Source organism: Pagrus major, chromosome 13 (genome assembly GCF_040436345.1).
Source record: "Pagrus major chromosome 13, Pma_NU_1.0".
In the NCBI taxonomy this organism is placed as follows: domain Eukaryota; kingdom Metazoa; phylum Chordata; class Actinopteri; order Spariformes; family Sparidae; genus Pagrus; species Pagrus major.
The window spans coordinates 12,009,337-12,036,056 of NC_133227.1; the positions used below are offsets into that span (position 1 = coordinate 12,009,337).

A 26,720-nucleotide genomic window follows, 5' to 3' on the forward strand; every position below is an offset into this window, starting at 1 on the left:
ACTTATAGAAAATATAAATTCATACTTTTCTGTCATAATTCTTGGATCTATTTCCCATGCTATACACACAAACACATTTCTTTGTAGCTATTTGGCTGTAATACTGAATCAATGCTTTCGCTGCAACTGATACACAAACCTTAAAGACGGTAAACAGAAGTAAATCCCAGTGCGGCGTCATTGACCTCTCTCACCTAGCCAAGCTTTCTCTTGTAGCTGTTGTTGCGTTGTGAGCTTGAAATAGCTGCTGCCTTTATCTCCCCATGGTAAGACTTGGCTTCTCAGACTTTATTCCAAAGGATGCTCTTTAAGGTCAAAGGGTGACAAAAGAGGCTTATGAACCACTGTGGCCCCCGCCAAGACTCTGAGGGTCTTTAGCTCGGCTAGCAGAGGGTTCAGGAGAGGTTAGCTTGTCAAACAATCTGTTGGTTTCAGGGTTTATTGCTGTCTGTGAGAACTACTCCACACACCACACAGCTTAGCCTCATGTCTGCCCTAGAAGACCTCTGACAAAACACTTCTGCGTAACTGCTATCCATGCTTGTAAATCTATGTACAAGTTACAGAGAAACTAATCTCTCCTGGTTGCAGACAGGAGCTACAGTATACCAATGAATCAGCCAAGCTGATATCAACTTATTGCAGATATGTTGGTATCAGTAGCCCTTTTCACACAGAGACTCTGCATTATCTCTGCAGCGGAGGTTCGCCAATTCTCCGCCTTTGTTTGTTCACACAGAACCAAGCAGCTCCGGTGTAAAGCCGCACTAGGGTGTCAATTCATACAGCACTCTGGCGCTGCGGATCCAAAAGAGGCGTGATAGTACACGTCATGATGTTGACATCTGTGTGTTTTTTTTCAACGTGGTTCCCCCGGTGTCTACCTGTTAATCTAAACATGTACCCGCTGACTGTTTATAATCATATGGATTATGGTTATATTGTGTTGTGATTGAGATCCTGACCCACCATGCATCCCGGAAAGTGACAAAGTTACCTTTTTTCGCTCTAAATTACATAATTACATAATCACCATCAGTAAACAGGACGCTGTCTGACTCTTTCACTTGCGGGGAGAGATGCTGTTTCTGGGGGAAAGTTCACTGAAGTCTTGGTCGGGAGGGCTGAAGACCGTAACTACAACAACACAATAGTGAAGGAGACAATCACATGGTGAGTTAACGTTTTTTTTGCCAGGGACAGACTGTTTTTTTTTCGGGCAGAAATGTGACGAAGAGTCGTTAGGACAGACAGGATGACAGACACTTCTCCAGGTATAACTGCGGTATTTTTTTCCTCATGTAAGTTGCCAAAGACACTACCAGTTACTGTTGTTTGGTCATGTAACGTTGCTTTGTGGGACATTTCTGTTTTATTTGATGACTGAGGGATCTGTTTAGTTATCAGACTGTGAACACCAGATCAGATCAACACGCCCCCGCTCCGCGCCGCCGGCTTATCCTATTCACACAGACGCCGGTTCGCCTCTGCTGCACCTCTACCTCCAGAGGCGCATCAAAGCCACAGTGAAACACCTTGCTGCATCGGAAACTTTCACACAGAGGAGGATGCAGAGAATCAGCGCATGATCCCCGCACTCAAAGTCCAGTGTGAATGGGGCTAGTGTATTGTCTTATACTATTCAATACTGGAATTTCTAACTTCAATAGAATGGCTTGAAAAATATCGATATTTCATACCATGTTTGATACCACTGGGAAAAATTGACATGTGCAAGAGCAACATCATCTAAGTTAATTTAGTTTATATGTGGGCAATTAAAGTAAAGCATGTGTCAACTCAGTGTCTGCGAGGAGAGCAAAAAAAGCATAGTACTGGTGTATCGATACTGCAAAAATTTGTATTGATACCTTTTCAAACTAGAATGGCACTCAGTAGAGTGTATATCTCTGCCAAGGCTCCACAGTCCCCTTTATTTAAATCAAGCCTTATCCAATATCGAATTCAATATCCCTGTATCATTCTAGATTTTAAGAAAGCAAAGAAAAGTTTCAATGTTGGTCACAAATCTTTATATAAGCATATTTAAAGGATCAATACCAGGATTGTTTTGTGTTAATGATTGAAAATATTACAATCAGCTAATATTATCATCATTGGAACTTTCCCAATTTTCCCAACTCCAAGTTATCAATATTGGTATTTTCCATCTGGGCAGTACTGCAGGATTCCTCAGATTCTTTATTTTTATTAGTTTTTGTTAAAATGTAGATAATAATGACAAATGAAAAGAAAAAAAAAGCAGTACCATACATTAAACTTGGCATAGATTTTAATTTGATTGGCTAAAGGATTAATCAGCCATTCATTTCAGTCACCATGATAATTTTCAGTGAAACTGCTGTGTATTTACAGTGTCCCTGTTTAATAAAACTAAAACCACATGGATGTTCATAAAGTTGCTTCACCATGACAAGTTCCATTTGTAGTTTGTCGACTTCCACAAATGATTGTTTGAACGGTGAAGTAATGTTAACTCCCCTTTCCATAACTCTCCTTTCTGTCCCTACCTACTTTACTTAACCTCTTTCTCACTCTCTCTCATGCCGTCTCTTAAGCACCACGGCAACCTTCTCCGAGGGATTGGTTGCCAGGAGACAGGATTCGCTCCCTATTGTATGCCGACAAAGGTGGAGGGGCGGGTGGTGGGGTTACAATCAGCAGGACCGGAGAGAATTGGAGGCCTGGGGGACTGGCACTCCACAATCAGGGGTGTGTTAGTGAGCAGGACAGACAGGGAGGGATGGAGAGTTGGGGTGGGGGGTGAGTGAGTGAATGGCAGTGGGGTATTTGGGTGGAGCACGCTGACACCCTAAATTCCTCTTGTTCATTCCCGGTCTCCCAGTAACCACACTGGGATGTGCTGTGTCAGACAGTGCGGTGGAGACTGGAGGGAAAGAGATGCTCATAGAGACACAGGCAGCCATGAATAGTGATTAAGACAGACTTTTTAATTATCCAGCATACCCTCCCCCACTACACAGACACACACATACATACACAGTAGGACACTGCAACAGCAGAAAGTGAGCTCAAGGAAATATGTGTATATCTGGTGTACATGCATGAGTGCATTTACCAACAGTCTATTTCTCATAGTTTTTCTTGGACTGTAATGATGGTGTCTCTTATCAGGAGATTTTATTACCTTTGAGGAAGAAGGCCAGTTTTCTTAGCAGAGGTGCCATTAGTCTAAATAAAGACTGATGGTCACCCCATATAAGCCAGTGATTATATGAAGCACTCTCTCTCTCTCTTTGCGCGCACTAAGATCATTTCTGCTCCGAGTCACATGCCCCAGGGTTCACATGTTGTATGTACAGTATGTGTTGATATCTGGTAGTTACTGATTAACACTGTGAGCTGCATTTATGAGCAGCAGGGTTATTTGTGTTATTCCATTATCAGCAGCTTGTGCTAGGGGATGTTTTTTTCCCAGCCAGTTGTGTTGAAACCTTCCATTAATCATAGCATTTGTTCCAAACAAGAGTCATAAAAATTGCAATATTCCAGTTAGCTTTGACAAGGGCTATGATTTTTTAATTAGTCATGATAATTTGTGATGTTAAAGGCCCTCAAAACCATTGTTCTCAATCATCGTTTTACAATGAGTAATGGGGTCCCACATAAACACACATTTTTCTGCCACAGTTCAAACGTTGTGGGTTTCTATGACAGATTGCTGTATTATTGGTTGTCTTTGTATTCCTCTTACTGATTAAAAGTAAGCAGAACTCTGTTGGAAAAAAGTTGATGTCATGTATGTTACCGTACCACTGTCAATCAAATATGATCCAGCCACACCCACACAATCCTTATGCAGCAGACTAGCCAATGTTTGATGTTTTAAGCTCTTTACCCTCATCCTACTTTGATGTTTGCACCCCTAGTAGTACATTTTCAATGTAGCAGAGAAATACTGAAGATTTGAAGCCACATCTTCAGGAGCTTAAAATTAAAAAAAAGCTTGAGGGGATTGTGTGAATCAATTAGAGCTCTGCCGATACTCGATGTATGGGGCAGAGGCCAATAGCAGGATTAGGAAGTAAAAAATTCTGATATAGATATTTTGGCCAATACACACCCAGTTTTTGTAATGAGACCTCAAATGTGGTCAAACACTTCTGACAAAGGGACGTAACAGAGGCAGGAAAATTTTACAGTTAACAATACACTGTCTTACATTTACATCAGTGCACAAAATCCCAACTTCACTGGGAATTTGATAAAACCAAGCATCTTTTTATCCGTGCATATCAGTCAACATAAACCCCTGATAATGATATATCTGACAGGCCAATATCGTCCGATAATATTGGCCTGCGATATTACATTTTCCAGTCTTTATTTATTTGTTATTTATTCCCAATGTTACATTTTTTATATGGCAGCCATTGATTTGACTGGGCGTACCTGGTCACATAAACTTTATCAGGACTCATTTCCCTTGAGAAATGTGACATCACCATTTTGAAACTGAGCTAAACCCACTTAAATGAGTGAGAAAAGCAAGACAAAAAGACAAATCCAGTCCAGTCTCCTGAGAAATTAACAAAACTGTTCACACTTTATCGGAAGATATGTGACCCTATCACTCATAGAGAGAAGATGATGAAAATCAGTTTCTATTACTGCCCCACAATAAATCACATTATTATTGAAATTGCAGTTTTTGCAATATCCAAATCTCAGAAGCTGCAGAGACGTCCTGACCAACAAATCTTGTTCTCCAGATGTAAGAAAACATGTTTGTTTGCTACAGACTCCAACAAATGTCACATCATTATGATTTTAATAATTTTATCATTGAAAAATGAAAATTGTGATACAAAAATAATAATTTCCACCAATCGTGAATCAGATTGCAACTGTAATATGTGTAAAAATAATCGCCGTATGATATTCTTAACATATCGTGTAGCCCTAGTTTTTATTTTCGGGTCCTGTAACATTGTGTGTCTGCCTGCTATAAATGCAGATTTACTGTGACTTGTAAGAAACCAACCCCGTGATTTATTCTTGCAGTGGCAGGATTTAAACATGTTTAAAGTTTCCTATCTTGTGATTGACTGGTGAATAAACTGTAAATTACGCTCATGGTGTTTATGTTCCCCTGCCTTGGCACTGCTACCACCTGATCCACTAGACAGGCAAGTTTATAAGCAAACCAGTGGAAGGGATGATATCCTGAAATGGCACTTTTTACCGTTTGTGACTGAATGGAAGTGGCCTCTGGCTGAGCTGTAATTTAAACAAACGCTGCCTCAGGTCAGTCATTGATTTAACAAGTACATCAGGCAGTATCCCTTATTACCCGTCAGCCCCTCCGACATACTGTTCCAGCTGAATACTTTCTTTTTCTCTCAGAATGCAATTTTCTCCCCTTTCTAAGCACAACTTTGAAAAATGCCCTGGCTTCTTTAAGTGCTTGATGAATTGACACAGCTTTCCGTCATGCAGATGCCAAGCTGTGTATGCGTTTTGACAGTGATAGACACATATCTCAGTTCTCCCTATATTGCTCCCCATTTCTCTTGCTTCTGCTGAAGGCAATGGATCGCTCCCATCAAGGGCTTCTGTCAAAATCTGTGGGCTGAAACGACCAGCTGCAGCACCGGCGGCCTGGGAATAAAACCAAGCTTGTGCTTTGCAACCATATCAAGTGCTTACAGGCTCTGAGCTTCAACAATAGTGGGTGTGACTGAGACTGTCACTCTCTATGTGTGTGTGTAAGCCTCTGTGGTGTATTTTCATTCACTTGTCTACAACAGCCCAGAGGGAAGTGAGGTTTTGGGCCGAAACGGAACTGATGGACATGAGATGCGGCAGGGACATCAACCTGTAGCTCACACCCACTGTACCCTGAGGGCCAGGAGCTAGAAACTTCCATCAAACAATCAGCTGGCAGGATCCTTTCTGTCTAAACATCCTAGTCACTGCAAAATCAATATTTTGATTTAAGTAGCACACTTGATCTCCTCCTTAAAGGATAAGTTCACCCAAAAATGAAAATTGAGTCATTATCTACTGACGCAGGAAAAATGTAGGAAACATGGAGTTTCACAGCAAACATCTTGTCAACTCAGTTTGGGTTCTCTGGGCTTCGTGGGACATGGATTAGGCTTGAGGAGCTGTATGGAGCCATTTTATATTTGTACTCTGTTGGTTTTTCACTTTTTAAAACAAGTCCCCAGCTACTTCAGTTGTTTAGGAGACTGCTGCAAGGCTGTTTTGCTGTGACACTCCAGAAATGTTTTGTACGTCAGTAGATAATGACTGAATTTTCATTTTTGGGCGAATTTATCCTTTAACTGTTCCATCAACCTTGCTCATACTGTCTGTAGATTTGAATGAGAAGCCTTACAACCTGTGTAGCATTGGGTGCTGTTCTTAGTGCCCTCCGTCATGTCCTCCACCTGCCATGTTTTCAAATTAATAAAACAAAGGAAGCAGTCTGGTGGGTTGGGAGACATAAGGGACAGCAAGCTTCTGTAGCTCATTAAGAGTTTAAAGGCTAGTACAAACAAGCCACTACAGTAGTACATACATAATGCACGTTAAACACTAGTTGAGATCCATTTGTGTTTGCGTAGATGCGTATACTCATGTTTGTTTGTCTTTTATGGAAACCTTGTAATCACAAACAAGCCTCTCCAGGAAGAGAAAAAAAGTTAACAAAGTGTATACAGTTGGCAGGTTTGGCTCCGGTTTCAAATTTTTCTTTGCACATTAGAGTCAGCTCCATCTGTCAGTTGGTGTAAAAGCAGTTAAATGAGATGCAGATGTAGCTAAAGAAAATGTTGCGTTTTTTCTGTTTTAAATGGAGAGAAAATTCTCTTTTATTATCAGCAGAAAATTTCACTTACATGTGTTTTGGTGTCATTTGTGTCAAGTGTAACATTTACAGAGCTTTTTAGCAGTAACATATTGCGGTGATTTCTTTTTTTTTTTTCTAAATCTGTTCTCCCCCTGCGTGCTGACTGGAAGGTGGCAGGCTGTCAGAAGGATTTTAATGTGTCGAGGCAGCATGTGACAACTCCATTCTCTATGGACTGTGTTCCTTGCCGCGGCTTAAATCTCTTATTGAATGGAGAATCTTAAACCAGTTGATGTCACCAGGAAATTATGTTTATTCGTTCTAAGAATAAATGCTTAAGAGCCTGCTCCAGTTTGGTGATGGGCTACAGTTTCTCTTTATTATTATCTCCGTTCCTTCAGCTAAGCTATGTTCTGCTCTATTAGTCTCTTTTTTCCCCCCACTGTGTGATTTACATTATGCATATTTTAAGAGTTACTTCTCAGACAAGATGTAGCCATGTTTATTTTATGAGTGACACATTCCCACAATCCAAACATTTGACAGCTGACTGAAAATGTTTTCATCAACAAAAAACCTGACGAATTTAAAATCTGTAGTCTTGTCAGTCATTTTGCACAATGTTAAACATGAACATTGTTACTCGCCAAAGCAGTTAAATACTTGATGATGTAAGCAACTGTTAATCACAAAGTTTCTCTATAGCTCTGACCGCTGTGATTGTGTGATCTGGAAGCACATATCCTTTTTTCTTTTTCTGAATCTTATTGCAGCCAATGATTACTGCAAAAGTTTAGCTCATTTGGTCTCAGGTTGAACAAACTATAAAAAGTACATTTGAAAACAGTCAAAGGAAAAGCTGTTTGTGCAGCCAAAGCTAGAGAGGAAAACAAGAGATACAATTGTGTGAAAAGAGCTTATAAAAAAACCTTAGTTGCCTGGTTAATGCCAGGTAAAAACCTTCTGGCTAAAATGTTGCACATAAAACTTACGGTGGGCTAATTAACCATGTGTAGATGTTTTTTGTTTTGTTGTTTTCCTAAAAAAAAAAAGGCCAGAGCAGGCATCATAATGTAACTGAGTCTAAAGTGATTTTAGTATTCATATTCAAAATGTTAGATACAGCTGGGACGTACTTAGAAAAATGTGTTACAGTTAATGTAACACTTTATTAAAAACATCATTATTAAATGGTAAATTAATGTAATAATTAAACTTAATTAAACTTAGTTTTTTGACAGTAGCCAACCAATTAAAGTATTAAAGCATAAACGGGCAACTCTTCAAATTCCTACCTCCTAGTATTACTGTTACATAGCAACATGGTTACCACTAGCAGCCTGGCTACTGACCAAAGCAAAAAGCAATCGTCAGAATCACAGTTTGACCTAGAAACGCAACCTCAGTGCTATTAAAAGGCAAACACCCAGTAGTATTAATAAGTAGGCAGGTTTTTGTTATTAAATGATCTGGTAGAAAGTATGGCAGTTTTGAACTGTCTCAAGTCCCAATGGTAAGGGGGAACACATATCAGCAGGGGAACAGACTTTGAGACAACTCCGGAGCGCTCTCAATTGAGTGAATGCCCGCCCGTTCACTCTTGTTTTTCCTCAGTTTCTATCACTCTCCCTCTTCCCCTTCTTTGCCTCCTCCATCAGCATGGTATTTTTCTTTTGCAGTGTAGAGTTTCCACATTTATTCCAGTTGTCCCACCGTTACCTGGGGATATCGACCAGGGAAAACGGTGCCTCTTCCTGTTTTGGCTGTTCCTTTGTGCCATGATTCATCCTTCGTTTATCCGGGAAAAATCGAGCCCAGTGGCAGACCGAATAGCATAGGGAGGGCAAGATTTGAAGGGTACCAATCTATATGCAGATGTTGTCATTTCTCTACTACCATACTCTGTGCAATCAGTATTTACTTCAGAATTATAAGTTGTGTTTCAACTGCAAGTTCAAGCAATTGTGAAGGTAAACATCAGGTCACATCATATAAACATCAGTTGCAGCTTTATATTGGCCATCCAAATAATGTTTATAGATGAACTACACAGTACTTATTAACCATTTACAAAATATTATCAATGTCAGTTGCAACGTTATAATAAACAATTGCTTAATAAATGGTTTCTAAAGAATTTCATTGTTAACAGTAAAATAATTATTAAATAAAGTTTATTAACTTAATTGTATTCCTTTTTATCCCAGCTGGTACCCCATCATTCTTTGACCGATGTGATCATGCAAGGAGTTTGAAATTGCATTCAATGTAATATTTAAAAGATCTTGATAAGTATTTTTGTACTTGCTTGCTGGTCTCATTATTTAATTATTATGCATATTACAGCATTGACATTCATTTCCTCTTTGTGTGTATCTGTGCAGGTTTGGCCTCTGGCCTGGAGATTATATCTGTGGGGCCGACATCCATAGAGAAGGCCAGTGGTCAGAGTGTGAAGCTGGACTGTCAGTTCAGTCTGGCCCCTGAAGATTCTGGACCGCTGGACATTGAGTGGAGCTTGTTGTCCTCTGACAACCAGAAAGAAGACAAAGTGGTAAGTGTAGATGTTCTCTACAAAGCATATGAAAGTACATTTTGCAGTTATCTGTTGTCTGATGGACTTTTATTTAGCACAGTTATTTTATCTATGTTCAGAGAAGCCAGGCTTTGCTCTTGCCTTTTGGTAGATAGTTCACAGAATCTTTTTCAACCTGATCTTCTGTATGTAACTTTAGAAATTCTGTCACACACTCCTCAGCAATATGTCAAAAACATAAATCAGTTTTTTCTTTTTTCTTAGGTTTAAAGACTTTCAAAGCCCCTCATTTGTTTGCCCTAGCTCTGTTGCGGTGGTGTCTGTATGGTTTGGTATCTTGTGCAAGACAGCTGCAAACAATGCTCAACAAAATTTCACAGCGCCCAAAGTGATGTCTTCAGATCCCTTATTTTGTCCAACCAATAGTCCAAAACCCAAAGACTCTTTATTTACTATCATAAATGACAAAGAAAAGCAGCAATTTCTGACATTAAAAGATCCTGGAAAAATCTTTTGCCTGAAAAAAAATACTGAAATGATTCATCAATTTTCAAAATAGTGGGCAACAATTTTTTTCTTTCAATTGACTAATTGATTAATCGATTAATTGTTGCAGCTCTTAGTGCAATGCAATACAGGTTGTACGCTAGGCATTTATTCTCTCAAGGTATTGTTACATAGGAAGCATACAGTGTACAATACAAATGTAACCTGAGACAGATGTACTTCTATTGAGCATTTGTGGTAACAGACACATCGTGGGAGCGATGGGAGCTCTCTTTATCCCAGGCAGTGTCTTTCCTTTCCAGCATGGCTCTCAGCCATGGAAAGGGAAGACTATACAACTCTACAGGATCTCCACACACCCTCAGGGCTTTTACAGCCATGGAGACGGATTCTTGCTACAGATCATTGCAGTGGTGTGGTCCTCTCCCGTGGCTCTATACTCCCCCACCTCCCACCTGTCACAAAGCCTTCTCATCCCTCTCCTCCACTCTCTTTTTCTCCCCCGTATCCTGTGGCTTTAGTTGTTTTTGGCCGAATGTTAGAAATAGGTCACAGGCCCATCATTAGACTTCTCTGTCACTGTCATCCACCCACTGTCCTCTCTGTCCCAACCAGCCCTTCTTTCACCCAGGTAGACCTCTGTGCTCCTGCATATGGTTGCTGTGGTCTCTGTTTTTGTACTTTTGACACCAATTACCCCAATCGATTTGTCCTTTCCCTATTCCCTTTTTAACTCAGAATTATTAGCTGGAGTGGTGGAGAAAGGCAGGGAGGTGGAGTTACAAGGGTCAATTATTATTGTTTATTTTTGATGGTCTTATTTTTCCAGTGTTTCACTGATGCTGCAAGGAGCACAGAATTCAGTGTGGGTGGTTCCCCACTCGGGCCTCCTTCTCTCTTTGTCTGAATGCAGCTGTGGAAATATATCAAATGTTCTCAAATTGCATCTGGTTCAACAGTTTATTTTCTCTATAATGTGCCATTTTGCTGAGCTCTATCTGCACACCCGCTAATGTTGCCAAACCTTTGTAGGAATTTAAATGGGCCAGACATCTCTCTCTGAACGTATTTGTTCTCCTTGACCTATCAGATTTTGCTCGCTTTATACACACACACGCTCACATTCGTATAGCCTTTAACTAATATGAAGTCATGCTCAGAGTAAATGCTTTATAATTAGCGGCATGTTAATTCCAAGTTGCTGCATTCGTATATGTGACAGTGTTTAAGATGATTAGGCCGATCTGCAAGGACTGAAGCGACCAGGTCAGTCAAGGAAATGAGAGTGAAGGCTAAACTTTATAGCCAGAGGCTCCAACATGCTCAGAAACCATGGTGAACCTTTGCTCTCACATGGCTTAAGATGAGCAAATCCAGGCTGCCCTTAAAGGCACTGCCACCATCAGATAAAACTTGAAAGTGGAGAACTTGTCTACTCTACAGGATCATGTATCTGGGAACCTGAAGCTCTGTTTCTAAAACAGGGAGAATGGCTGTGGTGTGCCTGCTCGTTCAAATAACCTGTACTTTCAAATTTTTGTTAATATTAATGAAGCATATATTCCAGCTGTGTTTTCTTTGCATTGATGCAATCAGAAGTAATGCCAAAGCAGCATTATCCATTCAGTCCACTATCTGGTGGGGAATGATGTCCTCCTTCATCTGACATATCCCACATATCATCAGGGCCTTTTTGAGGGTGGTGAAGCATAGCTAATGCATGTTGCTTTGTTGGGCTTGAATGAGAGATGCCAGGCATGCCTACAGTAACATTCATTTGCATTTGGCTCTCATTGCCTGGCTACAGATTAGCTGAAAGGAGGATGTGCTCTGAGTATTTACCACTGCTGTGAGAACAACGAGGAAAACAATTATGAGAACTAAATGTGAGTGGTGAATGGGAGAGGAATTTAAGCGGAAAAATGCATTAAAAAAACATAGCTTTATCCCATATATTACAAACTGTCTCTTTTGTCCTTGAGCACAGCAGCAGAGCCTTTTGTTTACTGAAGTTATTGCAACTGGAATTTGTGCATGTTGACAGAGTATTGGAGGATTTGGACATAAAGCCATGACACTGTTTGGTGAAAATTGCGTTGTTTGTTTGTATATCAGTAATGATTGCGACTGCTGATGGCCACGTTTTGTTACATTCTTTTTATCCTTTGTGTTGAAGGACACTTGATCCATTTTCAGGTGGTGATTCTGCTTTAACCTTGTGAAGCCGTTTGGAGCATACTTCCCTGTTAAAGTATGTGGCAGCAGCACTTGAAGTTAAAAGCGTCTGTGGGAGCTCAAAAGCACGCTGTAGCAGCTTTGCAGGTTGTTTAGAGTATACAGGTATCACGGCTCTCTGCTTTGCCTCTCAAATGATCTGCAGCTCTTCCTCTTCCCTCCCTGAGCAACAACAGCATCACATGACAATGACCTCATTTTTACATGTGTCTGATGAAACTAAGCCTGGCCAATAGAGGTCTTTTACCTCTGCAGCATTATCCGTCCACTGAGAATGGCCAGGCCAGGTGGCGATTGTATCATTGAGTGTCCTACCTGTTATGAAATGCAACACACAGACAGCAGTGCTCTTCTGTCCTTTCCAGCCCCCGCCAGCTTGTCTAGTCATTTGCCCTTTTCATTTTCATTCCCCAGGCTCTTTATGGGATTTTTTTTTCATTGGATCATGAATCTCAAGGTTATTGTGCAGTTCAGATTTTTTTTGCTAGAGGTGTGCATGTGTGTAAGCACTCCCATCTGTGTGCCTGTGAAGTGGTCGAGCCCAAGTGAGAGTTCTTGTCTGGCTGAGCTCGGGGCAATTTAATTTCCTCTACTCCGTGGTCTCATCTCACATATTGCTGTTATTACTGCTGATGTTTTGATCCCCAGTGAAGTTAGAAGGATAGGTTTCCCCTCCCCTGAGAGCCAGGAGGAATTTTAACTGCATTACCTGTTTACGTGGCTAATATGTACAAGATGAACATGGTGCCTGTTGCGAGGATGCCTGCCTTGCAGCTCCAGGAGCAAGTCTTCGACTTGGAACTGGAGCAGAAAGCACTGGAGCAACTTGCTGTCGACACCTCAGAACCTCACCGACTGTGTTTCCCTTTGTTTAGCTTTTCTCGTGCTTCCTTTGAGTGCTCTGCCTCTGCTGATGGGTTCATTATTCTTTCCTCTCCTCCTGCATGTTGAGTCTTTTCCTCTCTCCTCCTCGCTACCCAGGGGTATTGCTGTGCATATGCCTGGTGTTGATCGTGGCATAGAAAAGCCTGTTGATGACTGTCTCCATGGAAATGTGGAAGAATATGCCAGTGTCTATGAAAGAGAATGAGAACTCTTTTCATTTTGTGCTTTTCTTTCCCCCTCCTTGTTCTTCTCCCTGTGTTTTTTGTTTTTTTCCCTCCTCCATCTCCCCATGAGGTTTCTGCTTGGCTCCACCTGGTCTTTATTTCGAGGCATTTCCTTGCTGCTTTCCAGACCCAGACTGTGTGTGCATGTGTGTATGTGTGTCTGTGTGGTGAGGAGTTGGTTGGACAGAATTGGGGGCTACTGCTCTTTGTTGACACAGCAGGTGTTGATTTGGCTCCACAGTGGTCGCTTTGTTTGTTCCACCTTTATTCTTCTCAAGCACATAAAGGGCAGAACAGCACAGGCTGCCAGGCTGAAGGGCATCACAGAGATAAAAGAGAGGCTTCTTTCTCTCTTCCATATATTTTGGTTGGTTCAGTGAGCACAGCCTTTACTTTCAGAAAGCACACAACTGCCGTTTCAGGGCCCTTGATTTATTTGTTTTCTTAAAGCACTTTTATTTTTGTAAACAGATTTATGTTCTTAACTCAAACTCTTCTTCCTCCACATCCAGGTGATCCTGTACTCAGGTGACAGAGCCTACGAGGACTACTATGACCCCATGAGGGGCAGAGTCCACTTCAACTCAGCCGACCCCAAAAATGGTGACGCCTCAATCAATCTGTCGGGGCTAAAGTCATCAGACACGGGCACCTACCAGTGTAAGGTGAAGAAGGCTCCCGGGATCCGCAGCAGGAAGATGCTGCTGATTGTCATGGGTGAGTAGGACAAACCACCAAACACACACAGTATTTCGTTTTTTTATCCACCCAGGGTAAATTCTCTCTACACAGTGGGAATGCACTAAATCAAACAGCCTTTGCCCTCCTTGGCTATGTTGATGTAATCCCTTCTAAAATGGAGTGCATAACCTTCCTGTAGGCTGTAGAGCATTGACCCTCTTTGTGATACAATTTTCTATTCACTCTAGATGCTCTGTGATTATGAAGAAAATGATAATACCTATTTTTTTTTATTTCTTATATATGTATATATATATTTCTGTCATGATTCATATTTTAAGTATTGGTCTTGATAAACCAAATTATTTAAATGCTCCTGTTTTAATTATTTATTAATGTGTGTTTATGTATTATGTTTTAGATAAACATAATACACTAATGTTGTTACAATGCCAACATTTTACAATATTGGCTGTGTTCCTATAATATTGACTGTGAAAACTACAACAATGTGAAATTATTGCAAATGATTCATTTTCAAACCTTAATGAACACCCTTTGATAGCACAGATAAAGGTAAAAAACTAATATTGTGGTATTATTATAAATATTTTTTTAAGTGAAGATCAGTCCTAAAGTCATCCTGTCTTTTTAAAGAATACGTACAAACCTCAGAAATGGAGTCCATGCACTCAGCTGCCTTTTTATTGCACAGGGTGAGATGGGTGACACATCAGAGTTGTGTAAGTCAGATGATTCACTCCCTAGGCAAACACACACTCGTACACAGTGGCCTCACTGATCGGTCAACTGACTAAATGATGTCGAAAGTGAATCGCCTCTCGAAACCAGCCTGGTATTTGCATATGGGAAAAACAGTCAACCTGCACTGCTGAGTCTGTGTTGTGGGATAAGCTGTGTATTGTGCTCTTATCGCAGCCCTGTTATCAGAGTAGTTTCTCCTTTGTAATGATAGGGCTTCAGAAAATGGCTGCTGTTCCTCTACACATGATGTCATGTGTACAAAAGTGACTGCACTGCACCAACAAGCTCAACCAGAAAGACATGAGCTATTGGAAAACAAACAGGTTCCTCAGTAGTTGTGTTGTGCAGCCACTCAGTAGCTTTTTAATAAGAGATGAATGGCCAGGGATAATGTGATCATTAACTGTGACTACAACTGACCCAATAACCACTGACACTGCCCTTAGGGAGGCTTTTTTACATCAGAATTGATCTGACCAGAAGCAACATGATAAAACTGAATCACTGCTTGTACATTGGCTGTGTTAGCTTCTCCTCCCTGCAACGGTTTCACATTCCTCACCAGTGAAGGAGGTCAGCGAGCCTGCTGATGATCTGTCTGTTGTTTTCATGCCTATTTTGACATTTTGGTCAATGTCATTTCCTAAAATTATCATTATTGTATAAACTCTTTATAAAATAAAAACTAACTAAACTGCATTGTTCAGTAACAGTCTAACATGATGAAAATACCAGTTGTACTGTATGCAGTATAATAATCACTGTGTTAAAGTACAACACACGTCTCTAACTAGTTCATGGGAGCAACAAAGACAGTGAAACTTGTGGAATGCTCAAAAAGCACCTGTCCTGAACATTCCACAGATAAACCGGTTCATTGACGGGTGATAGTTAGAGCCTGACTGATATTATTTGCCAATTTTGGCCCATCACAGATATATCAGTATCGGCACATATGTTGTCCTATATGCACCACTTTTTTTTTTCTTGGAGATTATAATGTAGAAATAGATGCTTGGGGTAATTTAGAATGATTGATTCCCAGTGAATTGAATTCTTTGTTTCAGTGCATAGATGTAATTTAACACAATGAAAATCAATGTTGATCCTCCCTACATTACAGATTTTTGCCATTTTATTGAGTCTTTAAATAACCATATCACTACATGGGCTCAGGAACACTTCGTAAAACTGTTGTAGGTAAACACAGTTCATTTGCAAGTGATTACAGTCTGTTTTTATTTATATTTTACCCAGTGTCTTACTTTTTTGAAACAGGGTTGTATCAGAAACCCTTGTGTCTCCTCAGAAATTGTTTCTTGTAATGTTCGTATTATATATGTTCAATCCAGGCTCACTGTTGTCACTTTGTACCCTTTGTCAATATGTTAGTTTGCTCTTATTATCTTTTGTCTTTTTGATGGTTTGATTTCAGGCCGATCCTGTTGTGAATAAGAGCATCAACTTGGTGACTTAAGTGTAAATCCAACTTTCATTAAGGTTAAAATGCAGCTGTCTGTAGCTATAGCGTGTGTGTTTGTGCATTAGAGAGAGACAGATAGCTAGAGGCAACAGAGGCTGACAGACTGCTAGCTATTGACCCCAGGGGCAGGGGTGTTCTTGGCAAAGAAACATTGACAAGGAGAGACGAGGACATCTTGCCTGCTCTGCATTTTAGCTTCAGGTTGATCTTGTCACAAGGTGGACAGTCCCATGAACAGGGGAGACGTGCGCGCATGTGTGTGCACAAACATAAACACCCCTCAATTTATACACTGGGGGTTTGCTGTGGCTTGTCACAAACACTGCCATATGTGGGTACACACACGTGCTGACACCTGCAGTGAACATGGTGTCCAGGTAGCGTACAGGAGGGAGCGTCCCTTGTTGTGTATTCTCCTCTGGTTGCTGCAGGACATTGAAGTTAACAGGAGGAGAGTAGCCACCTGCAGTTCAGCCCTGCATGTCAGCAACTCTCACAACTGTTTCCGACTAGACCCCACCTTTACTCTCAGCAGCCAATCATTTAGCTCCAGACAATCCTCATCACATCCAGGATCTCAATGCAGAGCTCAGCAGCCAATCTCTTTAACTCTGTCTGCCTGGCTTTAGTGGCCACAAGTCGCTTGTATGTCACTTTACTATTCAACAATCAGTCGTCACTCTTTTGCTGCGCGCCTTCTGACCGCAATGAATACCGCAATCTACCAATCCCTTTGTACTTATCTCTGCCACAAGATAGCCTTGTGCAACTCATAAATCTCTATTCATTGTTCGTTTACCAGAGTCGAGTTGGCTGTATCACTCTGCCCTTTATCTGTCTGTGCTCCTCCAGCCTCTGTCACCTTCTCCTTTGACCTCATCCTTCAAACAAATAAATCTGCTCATCGGACAGCAGTCCTAATATGAAGAGCTGTGTGTTACAGCCCTTGGATGCGTCGAGTTGACTTTCACCTTTAAAAGATGCATTCAAAATGTCATAGCTCTCTGACATTTACTGTGTGTTGCGTGAATATGAGTGTGTGTAGGTGCAGCACGACAGCAGCAAAGAGCAGCCCAGTGAGTTAGGAGCTGCGCAGCCTTGGCCCCCATCACTCCACCATCTGTCCATCAGCACTCGCTTAATTTTTGCTCTGCCGCTCTCTGTTTTACCCCCTCCGCCCTGACCCCGGGTGTGTTTATTAGATTAGTAGGAGCACTCAGTACTGTCAGTCTACTGTTAATCCTTACGGTTCTGCTGCTAAGCCCCCCTCTCCCGCCTGACACCTGGTTCAGATCTGGAGAGCCCCACTCCAGGGTTTTGTTGTTACAGGACCCATTATTACCACACCATGATGTCAGCTTTCTGTCAGAGAACACACAGCACAGGCTTGGGCTGTGGCCTCAAAGTTTTTTTTATCCAAACTCTCTCTCTCTTGCTCTCTTTCTGTTTCCTCCTGGCCTGGCTGACTGTGTCTGGGTTTCACTGGAGTTGGTCTGCTTTTAATTTGGAGCTCTGTTTGTTTTTGATTCCCCCATCTCATCTCCTGCCAACACCCAGACTGACCATGGAGTGTTTGCACACGTTCGGCTTTAAGACTCAAAGCTTGCCTCCACCATTATCTCTACATGCACGTGTGTTTGTGTGTCCAATGGCACATGGCTCCCTTCTTCCTTGCGATTATTCTGAGTGACAGCTCCTGTAATGACAGCAGCTGTATCAATTACTCTGATTACTGCTCTCATTACACTGATGACTGCTGCTTTGAGCAAGAGTAGAAATCAACTTTAGGAATACACAATACACAGACAAACAACTTGCCCACAACATGGGAGATTGAGAAATAACAGGGTGGCAGGTAGGGGACTGTGTTGTTCTAAGCTAATACGGCCACCTGCTTGTGCTATTTTTCACCTCTCTCAATCACTTTCCTCCCTTCATTTTTTTCCCACAGTGAAGCCATCCAAGCCCAGGTGCTACGCCGAAGGCCCCACGCAGGAAGGCAAAGATATTGTGCTGAGGTGCACATCTAGTGAGGGCACCAACCCCCTGCAGTACAGCTGGGAAAAGACCAGTGACAACAAGCTGCTGCCTGCCTCAGCTGTGTTGGGTAATGGACCCCTTAACAAGTACTCCCAACCAGATAGAGAACAGTTTTCAAGTCCTACACACAGTTCCTCTCTCTCTGTTTAACGCTGTCATCTCTTTACTGATGTGTTCTTCGACCTCTCTGCAGATCCTGTGGGAGGCACCATTAACGTGAAGAACGCATCTGCCAGCGCATCTGGCACCTACCGCTGCACTTCCAGCAACCGTGTTGGCACTGAGGACTGTATACTGTATCTCAATGTGACACCTCGTGAGTACCCAACCAACTAACTAACTAACCTGAATTCAGTCGGCTTCACATTAAAGTCTGTTAAACCTGTAGTCAATTAGTTGGCTTGCTAATGTATTTTCTGTACTCAGAATTGTATTTTTGTAGTACTTCATGAAACAGAAGCAATCCAGGCTTTTCAAATAAAAGAAAATGTATCAAACGAGGAAAGACATGTTTCGACCACCAGCTCTTCATCAGGGCTCCAAACAACTAGATTTGGCCTAACCTATACTGTAGTCACAGCCTATAGGAGACAATTACACAACCCAGTTAAAAGCACACCAGCTGAAACAAATAGAAAATAATGAAACAATGAAATAACAAGAGATGGGATGACATAGAAGTTTACAGTACTTTATTTTCCCGATATGTAACCCTACTTTTCAAGTCAGAGTTTGTACTACAAACTTTTGTACCGTCAAAAGTACAAAAGCACCAAAATATACATATTGACAGTGATAATGCTAACATGCTGATGTTTAGTAGGTGTAATGTTACCATGGTGTATATCGTATTTTAGCATGCTAACATTTGATACCTCAAAACACAAACTACAGCTGAGGCTGGTGGGACATCATTAGTCTGCCAGTATTTGAACCAAAGTATTTGACAAATCTAAATTTCGACCTGATCTGTCGCTGAAAGAAAAGTCACCAAAGTGATAGTAATTCATCCTGAGGAGGACATAAATGTCTATACCAAATTTCATGGCAATCCATCCATTAGTTATTGAGATCAGGGCCTGAAACTAACAATTTTTTTCATAAGCGTTTCATCTGCCAGTTTTTTTCTTGATTAACTGGCACATAAAACATCAGAACAAAACAGTCATCATCAACTGCTTTGTACCATTTTTGAATGAAAAAGTGTGAATCCGGGATCCGTTAGTTAATTGTGTATTTGTGACAAATTAACTTCTCTGTGCACAAACATACTTTTCGTGTACCTGTGCTGTGTTACTTTCATCAGCACTGCAGCATGATGCTGTTATCATACAAGAACATGGACACTTCAGTGTTTTAGTTACTTTTCCTACACCTGCCATTGTTTGGTCTTATTACTGAGTACTGTTTTCATCAGTTTAGGACCACTATCTTGTTAGTGTACTTATAAACTGCGCTCCTGCAGAATGTGCAAGACGTACTCATTCTGGCCCCTGACTCTTTTTAGACACTTTTCTTCTATCGCGCTTCTGTTTCAGACTATTTTTTAAGGTCCAGATATACTCCAGAAAAGACTTTCTGTTTGGATTAGATTTAGTGTCTGCATATATGTTAATGAAATATTCTTAATAAAGACCTCTGTTTAACATGTTTAACTTGTTCAAAGTGATTAGCTGAGAAAAGGTGCTAAATGCTAAAAAAAATGGTCACTCACTTGTTATGAGTCATGAGCACTCAGAGTCATAGTCAAATGCCACTTAGCCTTAGAAAATAACACAGCACTATATTTTGAGGTCTTTGCTGGACACAGATGCTTAGTTATGTTGAAGTCATTGCTACTCACATTCCGTTTACCAAACCTTCCAACCCTTTCCTTCCTTGTGTCGTCCAGCCCCCAACACCGCAGGCATCATCGCAGGAGCCATAATTGCTGTACTCCTGATCCTCATCATTATCGCCATCATCCTCTTCTGCTGTTGCCGTGCGCGTCACAGGAAGAAGTACGAGAAGGAGATCTGCAATGAGATCAGGTACACTCACAAAAACATCAATGAGATGTGGCTCACCGATACCCAAAGCTGCCTCTTGATGGAAGAATATTTTGTAGTGCTGTTCAGTCTTTGTTATAAAATGAGAAATTTATGGCTCAGGTTGTACAACCCCCATTCCAAAAAAATTGGGACGCTGTATAAAACGCAAATAAAAACAGAATGCAATCTAACAACAGTTTTACCAAGTGTTCCTGAGCCATTGTACTTATATCCTTAATACAATCAGGTTTTTCAAAAGTGGTGAACCTCACCCCATCCTTGCTTGTGAACAACTGAGCCTATCGAGGATGCCCCTTTCATACCCATGATGTCATGATACTATCACCTGTTGCCAATGAACCTGTTAAAGTGTAACTCTCGCCAAAATGCAACCTAGGCTTTTCTTCTGAATGTACCCCAGTCAAACCTTCGTGTAAAAGCATAATTATGACGAAAAAGCCACTTTTAAGATTTACCGTAGTTTCGTTTTCGGGTCAAAATCATTTTCAGTTGCGTGCTACGGGCAACTTTATGGTAGCATCAAAATCGCTATTTTTAAAACACTAAGAAGACTCGACACAACATGAAACTTTGCTCGTAGTATCACCAGGGTCTCTACACATGAATACAAGCATTGGGAACATTGTTTGTGTACACAGAGTTTACTAAAAAGAAGGTTTTTGAACAACTCACGTTTAACTTTACCATAAAGTTGCCTGTAGCACGCAATTGAAAATGATTTTGACCCGAAAACGAAACTACGGTAAATCTTAAAAGTGGCTTTTTTGTCATAATTATGCTTTTACAGAAAGGTTTGACTGGGGTACATTCAGAAAAAAAGCCTAGGTTGCATTTTGGCGAGAGTTACACTTTAAGCTGTGGAATGGTTCAAACAGGTGTTTTTGAAACATTCTACAACTTTCCTAGTCTTTTGTTGCTCGTGTCCCAACTTGTTTGAAACATGTTGCTGCCATCAAATTCAGAATGAGTATATATTTAGAAAAATCAATGAAGTTGATGAGGGAAATTTATTTGTACTGTTTTCAATTGAGGATATATAAAGTTTGCAAATGCTCACACATTCAAACACGTTGAACTGTAGGTGCTGGACGGAATTACACACTTGATAATGCTTCCCCTGAAGAAGGGCCTGTGCCTGAGACCTCACATGGAGGTAATAAATGTTCATGGGAGCATTATCTAGTGTGCAGACTCTATTTTTCTATGGTTATCAAATTATCACATGCTGTTTTATTTATGATTAACACAGCGTTCTCATTTTTTAGGAATCAGGCTTGTATAATATTGGATTAAATATAAGCAACAAGAAAGCCAGAGGGTGCCTGTGATAATTACTCTTAGCCCCCATGCAGTATGACCTGTGGTCACCTCAGACACACGCACACACGCACACACGCACACAACACGTTTTTCAACAGCCCTAACAACCATGAAAATGGTTTTTCTCCATCAGCGTTTTTCTTTTTTTTACCCCTCCTCAAATAAACAGCTGTGGTAATCAGTTTGAAAGCTTTGTTTGCTCTGTGGATCCTGTGTCATGTCTGCTGCTGGTTGCCACCCCCCTCCAGAGCCACCTACGCTAACACTCCCACCCCCCACCCCCCCTCTTGCCATCCAGCTCTCCATCCGGCCCACGGGCTCTGTACAACCCCTGGGCTTACTATCACTCTGCTGCGGACTGAATCTGTCTAAGAGCACAATGTGACACTGCTCACGCTGTAGGACAAAGAGGATTAGACCACTGGTCCTGTCTCGTATACACAGACGCACACATTCGCTCTAACACCACAGCATGAAGCTATGGACTGAACAAGCTCTGGCCCCTCAGGCTCAGTTTGATTGAGCATTTAACTGGATTATTGCTGCTTATTAGTAGTAAATGTGGTGGCAGAGGGAGTAGAGGGCATAGCTGTGTTTGGTTGCTCAGCTCAACCTCTACAGGCTATTACACAGTCAGTGCAGCTGAGCAGTGCCCCAACCAATCAAACGGGCCAATTCCAATTATTTGTCCCTCTTTATTGAGTCGAATCATGTTTCGCTCTTGAAATGACTCTTGCAGACTCTTTACATATTCATTGTTTTCCTCACTGTGGAGAGCAAGTACCAGACTTTAATATACGTGTGTGCCATCAAACTTCATTATGGTTTATAGCACCTGAGAAAATAATTTTCCATATTCAATTTCTCTGACTTGAGGTAAGCTTATGAAAATGATTCTACATTGTCTAATTGTTCTGCTTTTTCTGTTTCCTCTCAGAGAGGACGTGCCTCCTCCTAAGAGTCGTGTTTCGACGGCGCGCAGCTTCACCGTCGGCAGCCAGCGCTCCTCACTGGGGTCCATGTCGCCTTCCAACCTGCATGAGTACGCCCTGAAGCCCCAGTACGACAAGATTCCCTCATCAGAGGACTACGAGAGGCCGCCTAGCCATGCCCCTCTGCCCCCACCCAATGGTGCCAAGATGGCCGGCCCAAACCTCAGCCGCATGGGGGCCATCCCCGTCATGATCCCTGCCCAGAACAGGGACGGCTCAATTGTCTAGCCCGTCCTCTCATCTTGAGAAGGGGCCATGCAACGAGGGGAGAGAACGGAGGAAGGGAGTAGGACACAAGCCAATGAAGAAGGAGCAAGAGCTGGGCTGGGCTGACTCGCCTGACTTTTAGCTCTTCGTTATTTACAAATAGGAGTGTACTCCTTATGAAGACCTGGCTCTGCTGTGGTGCTGAGAAAAGAATGCTGGAAACACAACAGAGCACATTAACTTTTTATCAAATACACATACAAAAAAAACTTTTATGAATTTTACTTTCTGGACTTTCTCACTGACAAATGGATATAAAGCAGAATGGTCAATATACAAATTATATTGTACATAAGTGAATGCATGTTTTTTTAAATATAGATGGCCCTTACTGTATGTTCAAAAACAGATCCAGGCCCCTAATTGGCCAGCTGTATGCATGCATGTATGTATAGAACTGCAGCTGTATGTGTGCGTGAATCTAAGTGTGTGTATGTGAATGGGAGTTTGGGAAATGTATAGTTCTTTTATCGTCTTTTAATGCCTACATAACAGTATGATCATATATCAGGCAGTCCAGTCCCTACAAATTTTTAATTCCATGAATTTATTGTAAAACAAGATGTTCTGAACTTTGAAAGACAGACTTATTAGAAGAAAATCCACAGATCTGAATTAATCCTTCGACCGAGCTGAAAAATGTCTATTTGGGTCAGCCGTTTGCTGTTGAACCGTTTGGTGTTTGAATTGTCCAGTCTGGGTTTGAGTGGGGGGGGGGCTGAAGCGGTCAGGATTGGCTGATGGTGAAGGGGAGGTTCAGGCCACCACATCCTGTGATTGGGTGGATTACTGCTTCTTGACCGAGCTTAAAAAACAATAAAAGAGCCCCATCCCTCCTTCGGAGATCTTAGAGGAGGTGGTGTATAGGGATATGAGGGGGCAGCTGGACAACAAGGTTCACTGAGCAATCAGCTTTGATTGTGTTTGACTATCAACAGGCCTCTAACCCCTGTGACCACCAGAACATGTCGACCTCCCCAAACACACACAGCACAGTCTTAATCATCATCTGTAGTATCAGCGGCCGTGTGTAATCCTCCTTATTTGCATTACACGGAGCAAATATCTTGATTAACCTTCTCTCTGTGGTCAGTATGAAACTTTGCATGGCTTCTGTAGCGTTAATTGGACTCTTTAATGAAGGATGTAAAGCCTGCGTACATGAAGAAAGTGCCCACACAGAGGAACTAATGTGAAAAGCCTTCGATGCTGAATTGTACTGCTCTGAATCCACTTCACAACCTCTTTGGTTTGAATTTGTTTTGCAGTCTCTCAGTGCTGGACAGCATAAATTCAGTCAGTGTATGTTGCCATAGGCCAGTCCTTGCAGTTTGTGGTTGTTTCTACTCTTAAACCTTGCCCATTCTTCCATTGTTTTTAAACGGTGTGGAAGCCCGACACCTCATCTTGTCTGCTACTTTGCAAAAAACACCCAGTTTGAATACTTGGAGAGGGCAAACTGTGTTTTTTTTTACTCTGACGCCTTATTCTATTCCTTATTTCAGCCTTACACACCTCCCCTCAGTTCACCTCTGCACAGCCCTCACAGCTGGATTCTGATAACTAATATTGTGCCTTGTTGCCCCAGTTGTCATAGCACATCCACAAATGTGCACTGTGCTGTGTGCAGTAGCATCACCCTGAGCGGCCATTGTAGCCCACAGCCACCAGAACAATATAACAATCAGTGAGTCTATTGATTGCTTTCTGTTGCCTCGATCAGGTCAAGTCTAGGATTTCCCACACCCACTCACCTTATACAAACTCCCCCACAGCTTAACAAAACCTTTCTCACTGTCTTAAAGCTTTGATTTTGTACTCCAAAACATGTCTTCCTGTTTTGTTTTTTTTACTTTATTTAAAAGTAAGTGTGTTTTTTTTGTTTTTGTTTTTTTTAAATAACAAATGGTTCTGGCTGTACGTAAAATATCCTTTCGAAGTAACCCTATCTAATCACAACACAGTCAAATGACATAAAGATGATGTTTGTATGTATATGTGATGCTCTGCCGTGCTGTGCTTGGCAAATCTATATCTAAATCAGAAGCGGAGGGGCGCTGCGGGTCTTGTCAGTACAGTTTAAATGCTCCACCAGTGCGATTGGGAATTTCAGGCATCGTGTAAGTGTGTGTACTGTAAGTTTGTGTGTGTGAATTCTCGGATCTAAGAGGAGGTGACAGTTGTAGAAACATCTCGGCCCTGTGTACTTCCTGGCGGATTTGATGTCGCACCTGTTTTCCAACACCAAGGAAAGCGAGACCTGGGTCTGCCTAGACAAAGAAATTACATCTGTCACTTCCTCTTTAACACTTCTGTGTGTGTGAGTGAGTGTGTGTGTGGGGGAGCAAGTGTATTGTACATGAAGGGAGATTGCTGTCAGGATGGGCCCCTGTAGAATTCTAGTTAGACTTTCACCTGCTGACAAACTGTACAGAGCTCTTAGGGAGATACTGTCTCTCTGTGTGCTCAGAACATTAATGACACCTACTACTAACAATATTAACTGTAGCTTTGAAATCGGCGTACTAATATTGTATGAAGATCTCCTTTGAGGTTTGCACACTGTGTGAAAACCAATTTTTCTTTTTGTGTGTATTTTTTGTGCTGTATTTTTGAATAATAAAAGTCCATGAAATTAAAAAAAAAAAGACCGGCCATGTTTGTTTATTTGTTTGTGTACAGAGGCAGTAGGAGCTGTTGGCTTGAGCGTGAATAAAACTCAATTTCTCTTGTCTCCAGCGGCGCGTGCTCTCCAGGGACTCGGCCTCCTGCAGCTTTTTGACTGTGATTAATTTTAATCAGCTGGTGAATTCCACCCCTAACACCAGGTGAGGTGACTTTCTAACCACTTAATGAGTGTAATTAATCAATGACGCGGGCAGGCACAATCACCGCCTGCCATCTCCAATGCTCACCATTCAGCTCTGGTAGAAACATGCACAGGTTTGTGACCTGACTCCCCTCCCAGCACTGTTAAGCCATCCACTCATCCTGCAGGCATTATTGACTCATTGTCATTCCCCTGCTGCACTGGTATTGTGTGCTGTACTGTCTTTTGCATTGTGGCCATTTGTTTCAACATTTGCTGAGCCTTTTTTAATTACGGCCAAATTCCCCCCTTTAGTTTCTGTGGTGGGTAATTACTCTCATTGCAAGCCAGCACTAATCAAAGTTGTACAAAATTAGCTTTCTAATTAAGCCTGCTGAATGATGGGAAATGCCTAGTTAATGACTCAGGGACATATGCACATGTTGGTTTAACATCTTCCTCTTCTGACCACAGTCACCCTCCGTCACACTCTTTATACACAACATGCTGGTGATTTTGACATGTGGACAGATCGATAACTGATTATTAGCCAATAGCTCCACTGTGTGCAGGCTGTTGACAGGTAGTCAATAAAAAGACTAAAGCACTTAGTAGCAGTGCTAAGCGGACGTCCATTGCTATAATTGGATGTCAGTAATAGATAGGGCCCCAGAGCATTGATCTGTGGCTAGTCGTAGTCACTCATGGATCCTAATGGCTCGCTGGCAGCTCTGCACTTCAGGGGTTCTCTCGTTTTCAGCTGCACTGATACCTGCACAATCACAACCGCGCTACAAATGGATTTGTTGAGCTATAATGGCACTTTTATGGCTGTGCATTCAAAACATTCATTAAAAGGACATTAGAGATATGTGCTGCTGCACGTGTGCAGATTAGATTTATGGACTAAACGCTGTTCCCTCATTGAATTAATGTACAATGAGTCATACATCATCCCTCAGTGTCTTCCTGCCTAATATCCATTTGTGACATTTATTTTTTACCCCATGTCCTCATTCTCATAGCTGAAGGGAGAGAGTGGTGTTGAGCTAAGCACCTGGGGATTTGTGCCTGCCTCCCACTTCCC

At 41.6% G+C, this 26,720-nt stretch overlaps 1 protein-coding gene across 1 annotated transcript in view; it reads left to right on the top strand.

The window, feature by feature from the left end:
* cxadr (CXADR Ig-like cell adhesion molecule) overlaps nucleotides 1-25,472 on the top strand; it is a 43,078-nt gene extending 17,606 nt beyond the window's left edge. The window contains exons 2-7 of the mRNA XM_073479022.1: nucleotides 9,223-9,392; nucleotides 13,738-13,942; nucleotides 18,106-18,261; nucleotides 18,388-18,510; nucleotides 20,086-20,224; nucleotides 22,503-25,472. Of these exons, the coding sequence (XP_073335123.1) occupies nucleotides 9,223-9,392; nucleotides 13,738-13,942; nucleotides 18,106-18,261; nucleotides 18,388-18,510; nucleotides 20,086-20,224; nucleotides 22,503-22,785 (1,076 nt within the window). The 3' untranslated portion in view covers nucleotides 22,786-25,472. The remainder of the gene's footprint in view (nucleotides 1-9,222; nucleotides 9,393-13,737; nucleotides 13,943-18,105; nucleotides 18,262-18,387; nucleotides 18,511-20,085; nucleotides 20,225-22,502) is intronic.
* The last annotated feature ends 1,248 nt before the right edge of the window (nucleotides 25,473-26,720 follow it).